This window comes from Dreissena polymorpha, chromosome 1, assembly GCF_020536995.1.
Source record: "Dreissena polymorpha isolate Duluth1 chromosome 1, UMN_Dpol_1.0, whole genome shotgun sequence".
NCBI lineage: Eukaryota > Metazoa > Mollusca > Bivalvia > Myida > Dreissenidae > Dreissena > Dreissena polymorpha.
The window spans coordinates 180882735-180899150 of NC_068355.1; the positions used below are offsets into that span (position 1 = coordinate 180882735).

Genomic DNA, 16416 nt, shown 5'->3' on the forward strand with positions numbered 1-16416 from the left:
TAATTTAAACAAGAGTGCCAAACTGTCACAAGATACGCCCGTTCGAAGGTTTTGGACACCATGCTCAATGCTTGAAAGTGTCCTCAAGACCTAGTTATTGACCCGGCATGACCCATATTTGAACTTGACCTAGATATCACTTAGATGTAACATCTGACTAAATTTGGTGAAGATCAGATGAAAACTACTTCAATTAAAGAGCGGACAACATGCTTAATGCTTGAAATGCACTATGTGACCTCGTTTTTGACCCGGCATGACCCATGTTCGAACTTGACCTACATATCATCTAGACACAACTTCTGACCAAATTAGGTGAAGATCAGATGAAAACTACTTCAATTAGAGAGCGGACACCATGCTAAATGCTTGAAATGCACTAAGTAACCTCGTGACCTAGTTTTTGACCCGGCCTGACCCATATTTGAACTTGACCTACATATCATCTAGACACAACTTCTGACCAAATTTGGTGAAGATCGGATGAATACAATTTGAATTAGAGTCCGGACAAAGTGGCGCCGTTGAAAATGCACTAATTGACCCTATGACCTAGTTTTTGACCCGGCATGACCCATATTCGAACTTGGCCTATATATCAACTAGATGCAACTGCTGACCAAGTTTGGTGAAGATCGGATGAATACAATTTGAAATAGAGTCCGGACAAAGTGGCCCCTTTGAAAATGCACTTATTGACCCTATGACCTAGTTTTTGACCCGGCATGACCCATATTCGAACTTGGCCTAGATATCAACTAGATGCAACTGCTGACCAAGTTTGGTGAAGATCGGATGAATACAATTTGAAATAGAGTCCGGACAAAGTGGCCCCTTTGAAAATGCACTTATTGACCCTATGACCTAGTTTTTGACCCGGCATGACCCATATTCGAACTTGGCCTAGATATCAACTAGATGCAACTGCTGACCAAGTTTGGTGAAGATCGGATGAATACAATTTGAATTAGAGTCCGGACAAAGTGATGCCTTCCGCCCGCCGCCCGCCCGCCCGCCGCCAAGGGGTTTCACATAATACGTCCCGTATTTTATACGGGCGTATAAAAATTGAGAATAAGTGCTATCAAGATAAATTGCACTAAGGTTCAACTTATAGAGGTGCATAAGGAAACAAACTCAATTTGTAACCTATCAAAACATTGTTTCGGGTCAAACCTTGAATTGAGAACTTTAGCCAGTAATTATGGAAAAAATAAACTGTTTAAGATTAGGTATGGGACTCAATATTGGCCCCAATTTCGACAAATGAATAACACTCTATGATCTCACCTGAAGCTCAAGAAGCTGAGCTGATATGCTGGACAAGCTGATATTGCCAAAGGCTGAATTTGAGTTCTGATTAACTCAATGTTGCAACCTATCAAAACATTCTTTTTCTTCCGGGAAACCATGAATTGAGAACTTAAGCCAGTAATCATGGATATAGACTTTATGAGATAAGAATGGGGCTGAATTTCGGCCCCAATTTCAACAAAATAATTAACACTGTAAGGTCTCACCTGAAGTTCAAGAAGCTGAGATGACATGCTGGCCTTGCTGATATTGCTAAGAGACGAGTTTGAGTTTTGCTTTCTTCAGGTTGAGAGTCGAAGGGCGTATTGGACCACACAACAAAACTGCTGTTATTTTTCAAAGCCTTCTCTTGCATCAATTCAATGCGAGGTCTTTTGGGCTTGGAGTGCTATGTGCTCATAACAAAACCAGACGTGTTCACGTGGGCGTAATTTGCGGCTGTGGCACATCCCATGGATGTATGGATCTCTTAGTGTTTACAACAAAGTCTTTACTGCCTTTTTGTGTCAGCATGGATGTATTGTGCTCTGGGTGTTTACAACTAAGTCTTTACTGCCTTTCTGTGTCAGCATGGATGTATTGTGCTCTGGGTGTTTACAACCAAGTTATTACCGCCTTTCTGTGTCAGCATGGATGTATTGTGCTCTGGGTGTTTACAAACAAGTCATTACTGCCTTTCTGTGTCAGCATGCATGTAGGGTACTCAGGGTGTTCACTGCCAAGTCATACAAGGATGTATTGTGCTCTGTGTTTACAACCAAGTCATTACTGCCTTTCTGTGTCAGCATGGATGTATTGTGCTCTGGGTGTTTACATCCAAGTCATTACTGCCTTTCTGTGTCAGCATGGATGTATTGTGCTCTGGGGTTTTACATCCAAGTCTTTACTGCCTTTCTGTGTCAGCATGGATATATTGTGCTCTGTGTTTACAGCCAAGTCATAACTGCCTTTCTGTGTCAGCATGGATGTATTGTGCTCTGGGTGGTCACAACCAAGTCATTACTTCCTTTCTGTATCAGCATGGATGTATTGTGCTCTGGGTGTTCACAACCAAGTTATTACCGCCTTTCTGTGTCAGAATGGATGTATCGCGCTCTGGGTGTTCACAACCAAGTCATCTTTGCCTTTTTTTGTCAGTAACATTGCTAAAAGTCTGTTCTATTATGATATTTTGGCCGCTGAGAGGACAATATGGGGCAGTCCGTAACCCTTCTGTTGTCCAAACTATCAACAGCAGACGTTTACCACTAGGAAAGCTTACGCTTTTATTGTTCCTTGATTCTCTCCTGTTCAATTTCTGTTTGTCCCATAAAGATTGGAACAAGTGATTGAACTTTTTATTCTTCATGATATTTGTTGTGATGTCCAACAGCAACAACTGACTGTTAGCGTTACCATAACTACTGCTATAACTTTTCATGTCTGTAACACTCGTCCCTTTCAGGCCCACGCGGAACTCTAGCTTAACAAAACTACCCAGGCTTTTGTTTGGAAAACGTAAAGTGGGCATTGCGTTTTGTCAGAACAGAATCATGCTCAGAATTTCCTGCAGAACAGAGTTGTTCAATGATGCTGACTTTTTGAGGCAGGAGGTCAAGGGGGAGGAGTTAGAAGTCAATGGAGGGGGAGGGTCATTCTGGACTGGGGCTTCTGCAGGCGGGACTGGTGCGTTTGCTGGGCCAACTCGATATCAATGCTGGTGCTCTGCTGAAAACAACAACAACACAGTGGGTGATAGGAACTTGTAACAAAGTATATTACAAGCTATAACAAACTATGCCTCTTGACTGGCTGTGAAAGTTTTCAAAAACATGAATTTCTATTCTGGCATTTTATTGATTCCTTGCCCTTAATAGCATAAACATAAATACAATTAAGTCATTTTGTATTAAAACAAGAAAAGTGTTGGCTAATGCTATACTTATCTGTAAATTTATATCTATAATCTTTACTCCATTTGTAGAAATGTATTTTCATAAGCCAATATGCGGATCACTAATGTAAAAAAGTGTCGTCCCAGATTAGCAAGTAAAATTCACATAAGCATATAAGGGAGGGTACTTTCTGACTAGTCTGGATTTTCATAAAGAGGATTATTTGTTCAACAAAAAATACCTTTAAGAGGAAAATGTTGTCCATTATTAGCCTGTGCAAACTGCATAGGCTTATCTGTGACAACAATTTAAGCACATGCATAAGGCCCCATTTTTCCGGATATCAAGTATGATGAGTTATGGGTCAGGGGAGTGGATGGGTCGTCCTGGACTGGGGCTCCTGCAGGCCGGACTGGTGCTGTTGCTGGGCCAACTCGATATCAATGGTGGTGCTGTCCTGAAAACAACAGCACAGTGGGTGACGTGAACTTGTAAAAAATGTTTATATTATAATCTATACGAAACTATGCCTCTTGATTGGTTATGAAGGTGTTTAATAGGCAACATTTCCTTCTAATGAATTTCTAATCTGGCATTTCATTGGTTTATTGTCCTCAATAGCACGAAAATTAATATAATCAAACCATTTCGTATTAAAACATTGTTGGCTAATAATACACTGTATACCAACCTGTATATTCATAATGATGTAATTTCATTAGCCAATATGTGGCTCCTAAATATTACAAATAGTCGTCCCAGATTAACATGTGAAGTCCACACAAGCTTATCAGGAAGGACACTTTTTGACTAGACTGGATTTTCATAAAGAGGATATTTCTATTCAACAAAAATACCTTAACACATGAAATTGTTGTCCCAAATATGCCTGTGTGGATTGCACAAGCTAATCTAGGACAACAACAACAATTTAAGCACATGCATTAAGCCCCATTTTAAAGAAGTTTTTTTCCTGTATAAAAACAAAAAAATAATAGAAAATCATCTTCTTAACATTGTTTTTCAATTGTACTCATTATATGTATCACTTTACTTTTCCATATATTTTACTGCTCATATACATTGGATTTTAATTATGTTATAGGCCACTTGCCCTTAAAGACTACACGCTGACAACACTAGTTTGCCCGTTCTTTGGTGACGCCTAAAAATCCACATTTTCACAGTAACCCATACCAAGAAATGATTTTTTTCCAAGTAAATTGCTATCATATACTTTGTTTGATATGTTGAGGAAAAACACAAGTTTCTAAAAACATACTACCCAATTGCCCACAAACACAAATCCGATCACAGGACGTGTTTTGTGTCATGTTTTGTATCATCCTTTGACCCATTCATTTTGTGAAAGAAATATGATTCTCGAATTTTAATTATAGTGAATAAATGAGTAGCAAACTCTTAAACATGCGAAAATTCTAGTCACAAACTTCTTTAAATTGTGACCCACAAAACTCTCAAATTTGAAAAAAAACAAGGGCTGTTTGTAAAACATGCATGCCCCCCATATGGGCTCTCAGTTGTAGTGACAGCAATTTTGTGTTTTTTGTCACTGTGACCTTGACCTTTGACCTAGTGACCTGAAAATCAATAGGGGTCATCTGCCAGTCATGATCAATGTACCTTAGAAGTTTCATGATCCTAGGCATAAGCCTTCTTGAGTTATCATCCGGAAACCATTTTACTATTTCGGGTCACCGTGACCTTGATTTTTGACCTAGTGACCTGAAAATCAATAAGGGTCATCTGCTAGTCATGATCAAACTACCTATCAAGTTTCATGATCCTAGGCATAAGCGTTCTTTAGTTATCATCCGGAAACCATTTTACTATTTCGGGTCACCGTGACCTTGGACCTAGTGACCTCAAAATCAATAGGGGTCATCTGCGAGTCATGATCAATCTACCTATGAAGTTTCATGATCCTAGGCCTAAGCGTTCTTGAGTTATCATCCGGAAACCATTTTACTATTCCGGGTCACCGTGACCTTGACCTTTGACCTTGTGACCTGAAAATCAATAGGGGTCATCTGCGAGTCATGATCAATCTACCTATCAAGTTTCATGATCCTAGGCATAAGCGTTCTTGAATTATCATCCGGAAACCATTTTACTATTTCGGGTCATAGTGACCTTGACCTTGGACCTAGTGACCTCAAAATCAATAGGGGTCATCTGCGAGTCATGATCAATGTACCTATGAAGTTTCATGATCCTAGGCCTAAGTGTTCTTGAGTTATCATCCGGAAACCACCTGGTGGACGGACCGACCGACAGACCAACCGACATGTGCAAAGCAATATACCCCCTCTTCTTCGAAGGGGGGCATAAAAATGTGATTCCATAAAAAGGAAAAATAGCCCAGATTCATGCTCCTTCCAGAAAAACTACAACTTTAAAAAAAGTCACTGACTGATGAAACAGATGCAAAATATTTGTCAACAATTCAAGCTAGAGACTGGAATGCTACACCCCTGATCCTGGAAAATCATTTATATTAGTTGGCATAACACTTGGAGGTTTTTCAAAAAAATACTTTTTTGTGTTCATGTAAATTCAGGCATTTCTTACTTGTTGAAAAAAAACACAAATTTGCTTGGATCATTTTTTTATGTGTTTGAGTAAATTTCGTGGATCAGTAAACCCACGAAATCAACATTAATTAATGTTCCACAAATTATAACAAATTTACAGTACTTAACCCATTCATTCCTAGCGTCCAGAAAAATGGACATTGCAAACAGCGTAGACCCAGATGAGACGCCGCATAATTCTCATCTGGGTCTGCGCTGTTTGCTTAAATGAATTTCTTTATGAAATATTCTACATATAGACATAAATATACTACACACCCCTGATTTTGGAAATACATCGATCCAATTTAGAAGGATAGGAGAGTCCACTGGGCATAAATGGGTTAATCAACATGTTTTTAGAAATGTGTTTGACAAGATTTATTTGATTTATTTTTAATTTAAATTTATAACGTTTTAGCCATCCAGAATTGATCCAACCGATCTGAATATACTTATGTTTACTAACATAAATCTGCAATAGATTTACATCTCCAGTTGAAGAGTATTCATACTGCCTAATCTCCGTACTACTTTCTTCTTTAGAATCAGTAAGAACAGAATTTATATACTTGACATTTTTAAGTAATCACTATTTTAAAACAGTAACACAAACAATCAAACAATGATCTTATGTAAGGAATAACGCTAAGAAACAAAGCAATATATAAGCATTATATGAACATCGCCCAAGTATTAAACAACACATGTATTACTTTATTTGCTTGTGTTTTTATTTAAGAATGACATGACGACGCATAGATACAAAATTGTCTATTCCTTCAAGTTGACATATTATAACTGTAACTCTAACTATAATAAACACTGTATTATGTGAATTGGGAATAAGACATCAATTTGGGAATAAATTGTGTTTTATCAAACGTGCATAATATGCAGCTTTATATGTTGCATTTATCTAGTTTTACAAATTATAATTAAAACATAGACTTGCATATATAATAGCATCATTTAAATTGATTTTACTTCAAAACTGGATTTTTTATTAATTAAAAAAAAAATCCTCATTAAATGAAACCGTGTCCATGCCGCGCATGGACACGGTTTAAAAATACACTTTAAATGATACACATTCAATCACTGTTAATGAAAAAGTCATTGAAAATTTCTTATTAAGCTTAAATTATAGATAATATATTACAAAAATATATGTAGATCATGAAATGAATAGTTTTGTTTGAGAAAATCACCAAAATGATGTCCATTCCCAGTTTGATGTCTTATTCCCAATTCACATAATACAGTGTTTATAGTAGATCTTTATTTTGTATAATCATAAACTGTGTATTTTGTAAACACTGTATGCTTGCTTAGTCCACTTGGGCTTTTGGCCTTCTGGATGGATTGTTTAATAAACCATATTGTGATGCAGCCGTTCCAGCCATAATATTATAGCATCTACAAAAATGCCAGATTGTCATCTTTTACTCAAATCAATAAACAATTGAGTCAATAACATGTTTGAAATTATAGGGAGCCTTTAATCAAGTGCTAATAATCAAGTAACAGCTTTATGCGACCCTAGGTGCTTTAGAGCCAGGCAAACAAAACAATGTGAAAATTGTGACGGGGACTTAAAAAAATAGGAGACATTAATCCAACCCCTGCAAATTCGAGCCATTTGACATAAATGTATATGAATATTTAGCTATACAAAAATAGATGCTTCGAGGATAGTCCGAGCAAACCGGAAAGTTGAGCCAAGCGAGTTTGAGCCAACAGGTTTTGACTGTATATTATAATTTTTAGAAAATTACTATTCTGCTTATCTGTGAACAAGTCAAAATTTATAGGTAATCTTAATACATTTTTATTGTATTTATTATTGCATTTTATGTTCATTCTTTCTTTATTTAAATAAATTAAGTTTCCACAATTATATAAGAAATAGTTTTCTAGTTTGGATACTCGTTTACAGTAATTTATAAATATATTGAGATTTCACCACTGTGAGAAAAGTTTAAAATAGCACAAGAGCCATTCAATTTTAAGCGCTCTGAATTCAATCAAACATTGCTTACATTAGTATCTCTTAACAATTATTTTTAATTTGCATTAACATGAACACCATTGTCCCAATAACCACTTTTTTAATCATATTGTTTGTTATACCAAATTTATTCTCATAAGAATGTATAAATACAACCCTTAAACGGACTATTATCATAAGAATGTATAAATACAACCCTTAAACGGACTTAACTTGAGCATCGCTCTTGAAAAAAAGGGACTTAATGAAATTTATTTGACACTTAAGAAAAATGTCGGATGTTTGTGTTTATGAGTTTTCTTGAGCACTTTTGTCGTCAACATCAATCAGAATTTGCATTTGAAAATGGGCATCGGGAATATACGGGATTATCGGGTAATGGATAGACACGGTCAAACTTGCATGTATGCGGTAATCGATAGAGACGGTAATAAACGCATGTATCGGGGAATCGATAGACTCGGATTATACGCATCTATCGGGGAAAGGGTTAAACGAAAATGTATTATATATAATAATTCTCTCCCTTTAAAGCTTATTACTTTCCTTGGATTTGTATTTTCGACCCTAGACCTTGAAGGATTATCTTGACCTTGAAATTTTACCACTCAAAATGTGCAACTCCATGAGATACACATGCATGCAAAACATCAAGTTGCTATCTTCAATATTGCAAGTTATGGCCAATTTTAAAGTTTTTTCAGACGGACGGAGAGACTGACATACTGACTGACTGACTGACGGACAGTTCAACTGCTATATGCCACCCTACCGGGGGCATACAAATTCCCTTTAAACAAAAATTTCCTCAAAAGCGGAAAGTATCATCCCATATTACTCTGTGTGCCCACTGCACAGGCTATTCTGCAGATGGCACTAAAATGCATTAAGCACTATTATCCCAGAACAAGGCTCCCCTGGTATCATCTTGTACAACTCGTTGACAGACGGTAGGGGGACACACTTTACACACATGCATCAGGGCTCGAAATTAACACTCGCACACTCGCAAAATACGAGTGAAAAATACCGATTGCGAGTTAAGTTTTAAGCCACTAGAAATCTTTTGCGAGTGAAGAAAGAGTGAAAAAAAAGAGTTATATTGCTAAATGTGCTCGACGTTGTGAACGCTAAACCCCAGGTCCATTAATAGAACGTCTGAATACCCATATGCGGAAGATCGCACTTTGTATGTAGACTGGTATACTTATAGTACATATATGCGGATGGTATTGGTACAAAGAACATGAAACAGTTGATTATCCACACATGTTCACTATAAAAGACATAAAAACCTGAACAGTCATGTCGTCGAAGCGAAAAATAACTAGTTTATTTTTGGCCACAGATTGAAATGACAAAACGAAATATAAAGCAAAGTTAACCGTTGAGTTGAGAGAAAAAAAACGGAAATTAAATTCTTCCACGAAAACAGTGAAAAAGTGGGAAAAAGAACTTCATATATAACATCCAAACCTGTGGTAGATGTCATATTTTATTTTGTTTTAATAGTACTAAACTTATGTACAAACTTGCTTATATTTATGTTTCCAGCAAATTTTGCGAGAATTTTTTTGATTTTGCGAGCTTGTATTTAAAGGGATCTTTTCACGCTTTGGTAAATTGACAAAATTGAAAAAAGTTGTTTCAGATTCGTAAGTTTTCGTTTTAGTTATGATATTTGTGAGGAAACAGTAATACTGAACATTAACCATGCTCTAATATAGCCATTATATGCATCTTTTGACGATTTTAAATCCTAAAAATTATAAAGCGTTGCAACGCGAAACGATTGAATAATTTGGAGAGTTCTGTTTTTGTCGTTAAATTTTGTGAAACTACGAAGATTGCTTATATAAGGTATAAAATACGTCAAGAATGTGTACTCGGCGGAATAGCTCAGTTGGCTAAAGCGTTTTTACTTCAGGACTCTGGCAGGACTCCAGGGGTCACTGGTTCAAAACCTGCTCCGGGCAATGTTCTTTTCCTTTTTTTATTTTTTTTCTTGATTTTTTACTGGAGCTTTTATGATCCAATGTTTACATTTATCAATATAAAGCATTTAATGAATAAGTTAAAAAAATGCCAAAATCTGTGAAAAGGCCCCTTTAAGATGCTCGCAATGTTTTGCTAGTAGAAAGAAAAGTTAAATTCGAGCCCTGATGCATTTAGCCCCTGTGCAGACTACACAGGTTAATCTGGGACCACACTTTACACACCTGCATTTAGTCCCTGTACAGACTACACAGGCTAATCTGGGACCACACTTTACACACCTGCATTTAGTCCCTGTACAGACTACACAGGCTAATCTGGGACCACACTTTACACACCTGCATTTAGTCCCTGTACAGACTACACAGGCTAATCTGGGACCACACTTTACACACCTGTATTTAGTCCCTGTACAGACTACACAGGCTAATCTGGGACCACACTTTACACACATGCATTTAGTCCCTGTACATACTACACAGGCTATCTGGGACCACACTTTACGCACATGCATTTAGTCCCTGTACAGACTACACAGACTAATCTCGGACCACATTTTACACACATGCATTTAGTCCCTGTACAGACTACACAGGCTAATCTGGGACCACACTTTACACACTTGCATTTAGTCCCTGTACAGACTACACATGCTAATCTGGGACCACACTTTACACACATGCATTTAGTCCCTGTACAGACTACACAGACTAATCTCGGACCACATTTTACACACATGCATTTAGTCCCTGTACAGACTACACAGGCTAATCTGGGACCACACTTTACACACTTGCATTTAGTCCCTGTACAGACTACAAAGGCTAATCTGGGACCACACTTAACACACATGCATTTAGTCCCTGTACAGACTACACCGGCTAATCTGGGACCACACTTTACGCACATGCATTTAGTCCCATTATCCCAGAGGAAGGCACATATGTTTCCTGAACAAACACTCAACAACAGACTGTAAGCAGAATTAACTTAAGTTTTGAGATAAGGAAGGGGTCCTTCTTATAGGGAAAAATCTCGGTGTTTTGACCACAAATTGGGTCATTGGTATTGTTGGTTTTTTGCTTACAAATACTATACAATCGAGAATAAGCGTTTTTCAATATTGTATTTAATAAGGTTCAGTAAATAGAGTTGGGTTGAGATATAAACTTGGTATTGTGATAAATTTCTGTTACTTAACCTTCAATTGGGAATTTTTGGAAGTTGTTTGGGAAAAATACATAGTTCTAGCATTTGGTAAGGGGCCGATTTTGGCCCCTATATTTGACAAAAAAAAACCAATAACACAGTATACACATCAAGAACTTAACACCTCCTCGAAAACAGGCTCTATAAGATCAAGGCATTCAAAGCTTAACTAAATATCTCACATCTTTATACAAACTCAACGCCCACATGGGGATGAAAGAAGCTCTTGTGGTGTTGTGTTACTGAGGTTTCTGTATTGGTAAGTTGGAAAGCAACAAGCTGAAGAATGTTTTGAGCTATTAATCCTCAAGTAAATGAAGTCATGCTGTAAACACGCTATATAAAAGAAAAGACTCAATTTTAACTTGGGGGGTATAATGTGGGGTGGGGTAATTTATTAGATGATGCTAAAACAAAACAAAAATTGGGGGGGGGGAGGTTTGGGGGGGGGAGAGGTTTGGGGGGGTACGGGGGGATGAGTGGGGTGGTTGAGTGTGGTAATTTATAATATGATGTTTAAAACAAATAATAAAAAAAATTGGGGGGGAAAGGTTGGGGGGGGGGAAGGGATTCTGGGTAGGGGCGTGGGGTATTGTTTGGGTGGAATCCTTTGTGGTATTCAGGTAAGTGTTGTTTTGTCAAAGTAATAATAAAATGTGATCATAAATAAAGAAGTAATGGCAATTTAAGCAAAATGTTCAATTATCTAAGTGTAAAAGGGGCCATAATTATGTCAAAATGCTTGATACAGTTGTCTGCTCTTGTTTATAGGTTGGGGTCATGTTGGTAAAGAAGTATGCAAAATATGAAAGCAATATGTCAAAGGATATAGGAAAATATTTGGGGTAGTACGCAAAGTTTAACATAGATTTATCAATAATATGCATATTCTAAGTATAAAAGGGGCAATAATTCTGTCAAAATGCTTGATACAGTTGTATGCTCTTGTTTTTAGGTTGGGGTCATGATGGTAAACAAGTATGCAAAATATGAAAGCAACATGTCAAGGGACATTGAAAATATTTGGGGTAGTACACAAACTTTAACATTTGCTGCATATTCTAAGTGGAATAGGGGCCATTATTATGACAAAATGCTTGATAGAGTTGTCTGCTCTTGTTTATAGGTTGGGGTCATGTTGATAAACAAGTAATCAAAATATGAAAGCAATATGTCAAGGGACAATGAAAATAATTGGGGTAGTATGAAAACTTGAACATTTGCACGCTTACGGAAACAGAGACGGCACGGAAATGGAAACGCTGACGCTGGGGTTATTAGGATAGCTCATACATGTATAATAGTCCAGCTAAAAATTGTTTTAACCCTTTCCCGCATAAATGTAGATACCCATAATCGCGTCTTGATTGATTCCTTAATACATCCGTATGAAACCATACTTTTTATCTATTACTGCCAACTTACTACTTTTACCGTTGTTACTCATTACCCGATAATCCTGTATAATCCATTATTAAAAGGACATTCTGATAAATATTTACGGTAAAAGTGCTCAAAATTTTCAAGAAACACAAACATTCACCATTTGTTGTCAAATATTGGCATATATGTTACTGTGTAAAGATGTGATAAAAAACGACCAATCGGGGCGTTTTTTTCCACTAAACATGAGTAAATTGCCTGACGTGATGTTCCCCTTTTTTTGCAATATAATTATTATATCTCAATCATATTTCAATTAGATCTAACAATGTATGTACTATCATAAAATGATTTTATTCGTATAATTTGATAAATTAGAAAGAATGATATTAAATTAGTTTTTCCCAAATCAATTGACTTTTCACAGGAAAATATTCCAAAACCACAATGGCATTTTTTCCTCGAAATGACAAAGAAAAGGTTTGACAATTTTTTTAGGGTCTATGTTACCTTCTGCGTAGTCAGGTCACCTTGTCCACCACATCCTCAGCATCGTTGTCCTGACTCAGCAGCGACTGTAGCAGCAGAATAGCTTGATGTATTTCTTGTATGCATATTTAGGACTAAACAAATTAAAAAAAAATGTAATTTACACACACACGTTTATATAAACGTAATGAAAATCAATAACAAATGTTCAACAGCATAAAACATGACAAATTAATAAATCTTTCATCAAGTGTTACCTTTCTGTAAACATTGCGTAAAATATCAATATATACTCATCCAAAGATTACTTAAACAATTTCATATTTTATAAAAAAAGTATTCATCCATATACATTTCTTACATGGCATGGTGTTTATAGAAATGAAAGTCTAAAAATAGCCTCAGTTGCTATGTACATGTGCATCTATGTACAAATATTACATGTTCAGTTGTAATGCTTTGTTTTTTCATGCAAGAACTTTAGATTACAACAACTAAATTTAAGGACCATAATGACACAAACGTTATGACAACATAACATAATATGCATTAGATCTAATGTTTAAACAAAAACCCTCACATTGTGTAATCAGATAACAATATGTGCAAATAATTTATTTGTATCTTTAACTACACACACAATGTTGTATTGTAGCATCACACACTGCTATGTCCGTATGCTAAACAACACATTGTCATTGAAATATTAATCACTAATTATAAAAACTAATACATACATGTACACACTATTCCACTCTGAACACCAGGATGTTGTCCCCCCACAGTCCCACAATGATTGATGATGTGGTGCTGCTGTAGCAGACTGACTGTGGCCAGCTCACTCCATCCCTCTCCTGAGTAGCCAGAGTAGCCAGCTTACTCTCTCCCTCCGAGCCCACCTGTAGTACAGTGTGGGACAGGTATCCACAGACCAGCACCTGGCCTGCAGGGGTCACATGTAGACCAGATGGGCCATGTAGTGCTGGGTCTGTGTATGTAGCCAGGCGTGTGCCATCCCTGGCCAGGGTGAGAAGCTTGTTCTGGTACCAGCTGATGATGTACAGCCTGTCTCCTGTGGGACTCACAGCACACTTGTATACTGCAAAACAGAGTAACATCAAGATATTGAATTACTGTAAATGTTAAATAATAACATTAAACATACTGCAGTGATATTGTATTACGCATATGTTGTTATAAATAAGCCTTTACACATCTAAAATATATGCATAGATTCCAATAAAAAATAGTTAAGTGTGACAATAAACTTCAGTATCAGTGTTATTGTGTAGAAGTTTGACATGTTGAATTGTGACTGAAGAAATATTGATGCGTTTTTATCTATTTTCTCACAAAACCAATAACAACCGCATAATGCTAAAATTAATTATTAAAATTATCCCCTACCTTTGAACACTTCTTACAATCCAACCACAAGGTACGACTTAAATTTTTTAAGAGTACTTATTTATACAATGTTTTGAAATTTCTCAATTAATTGCATACATACATGTACGTTTGAAAACTTCTTAAATTCCAACTATAGCTATTTAAAGAGTATCTATTTTATATAATTTGGTATTTGTTTATTTATAAAATATATTGCACTGTACAGTAATCTGACAATTAACCACACAAATGCAAACAAGGTCAGAAAGTGTCTCTTTCCAAGGAACTCAGTTTCTATTTATAGACATGTCATGTATTGACAGTCAAAGTACTTCATTACTCATGTTTATAAATCAATAATTCTGAAAACATGTATTATTTTGGCTACTGTAGCAATAAAATGGCACATATTCATTATTGAACAATTACTTTATATTATATCAGGGAGTTTCTGCTATGTAAAAATTGCCCTAAAAGGTACCCGATTCCAAACCAATATTGAACAAAAAAAATCCCAATTTCCATTGTTGTCTTTTTTGTGTGTTTTTTTTTTAAAGAAAGAAGTGTCTAATGCTTATTTTATATGAATTTTATTCTATAATAACCTTACAAAGTATATAACTATAAATTATATGATTTTTTCCAAACTGGCAAGGTAAAGGCCTGATGTGGGACAATTTGGCATATATGGCAAGCATGTAACGCTGCACAAAATGCCTAGAAATCATGCCACGAAAACCGCATGGATTAGAGCTATAAGCAGGCAAGATGCGACGCCAAACGGGTAGGTATCATTAGTGTATCGATATCTTATATGTCGATGTACATAAATATTGCATTTGTAGAAGTATTACACCATGTAGATGGCAAGCAGTATTATTATAAACATTTTATTTAGTATTAATCGGTAAAAAAAAAGAATTTGATTTAATATGGCCTAATTTTTATTTATTTTTTTCTGTATTTATTTAAACCCTTGTGCGTATATTGATGTTGCAGATACACCAGGGTATGCTCTAATCATTGGTGGATAGAAATGGTCCAAACTTCATGAACAGGAACAAGGTGCCAACAAAATACCACGGGCAAAAGATCATTTCTATCTAGAAAGTAAAGACATGTTAATCTCTAATAAAGGTGATGAATTGCCGTTTCAGCCTATCAACCCGTTTTTAGATGGGCGCTTTAGCGCCCGTCTAAAGTGCTTAGTGTGAAATTCAGGTCGATACGGCCTAGGTATGATTAACCCAATACCCGTTGCGTATCCGCGCAAGAAAGAGTTGTATAATTTATGCAAGAGGTTTGAGTTCTTCAATTATGTGTATTCACAAATGGAAACATTATATTAATATCGTGTTACATTCAATATTTTCGAACGGTGTTTTATAGAAAAGAATCAATAAACAATGATCGTATTGTACGTGTCACGGAGGAGATTGTTTATGAATGATTAAAATAGTTCACTTTCTGCTGCGTGTGCGTGACGTAGTATTTTCGCTCAGCTCATTCATAAATCTGAGGCTGGCGATAAACAAAGGGGAGTCCGTGTGAGAATAACGCAGTAGTATAAGGTTACGCTTGTTTATATTCACAGGTCTCAATTAATAATACGTTGACCACGAGTTCAACAATTATTACTGGGATACGATAGACAACATACAACAATGTTTCATTATTGCTGAAATTGTTAAAAAACATTTAAATATAACAATAATATTCTCTAAAAAATGTAGTCTTGCTGTTTTGAAATAAGGTTTGGAATAATGTTTTCTAAATAACTTAATTCAAAACAAAAGTTTAATTATAGTGTTTTTTACTTGTTAGTCGCATATTTACCGCATTATAATGTGTGTTATAATAGGCAAACCATACATTAGTAAAATTCAATCTGCCTTCGCACATAGAAGGAATTGGTCAATTAGGTGCTGCATTTCCTTTGCTTACTTCAGTTAGAGGTCAATTATTTACGTAATAGCAATCACAAGGCTCCAACTTCAAAGGATTTGCGGAGCGTTCTTACATAATAAAAGTCGTAGTCGCATGGTATTTGCGTTTTGCGTCCTATTTGGTCACGTGGTTCTTTTTCCCGGTTGTTTTGGCATTCATGATATGAGGCTATTAATAGATGCGCCTGTCGATAAACAAAGGAAAGTTTACG

At 36.2% G+C, this 16416-nt stretch overlaps 1 protein-coding gene across 19 annotated transcripts in view; it reads right to left on the reverse strand.

The window, feature by feature from the left end:
• LOC127863704 (uncharacterized) overlaps window positions 1–16416 on the reverse strand; it is a 259681-nt gene that overhangs the window by 204257 nt on the left and 39008 nt on the right. For 9 of the 19 annotated variants that reach the window (XM_052403406.1, XM_052403433.1, XM_052403395.1 and 6 more), the window contains exons 3-6: window positions 13607–13968; window positions 12891–12955; window positions 3430–3645; window positions 1521–3021 (exon numbers count right to left, since the gene is read on the reverse strand). In XM_052403406.1, the coding sequence (XP_052259366.1) occupies window positions 13616–13968 (353 nt within the window). In that variant the 3' untranslated portion in view covers window positions 1521–3021; window positions 3430–3645; window positions 12891–12955; window positions 13607–13615. Of the gene's footprint in view, window positions 1–1520; window positions 3022–3429; window positions 3646–12890; window positions 13004–13606; window positions 13969–16416 lie in introns of all 19 variants that reach the window. The other 10 variants (XM_052403399.1, XM_052403374.1, XM_052403427.1 and 7 more) reach the window with 4 other exon arrangements.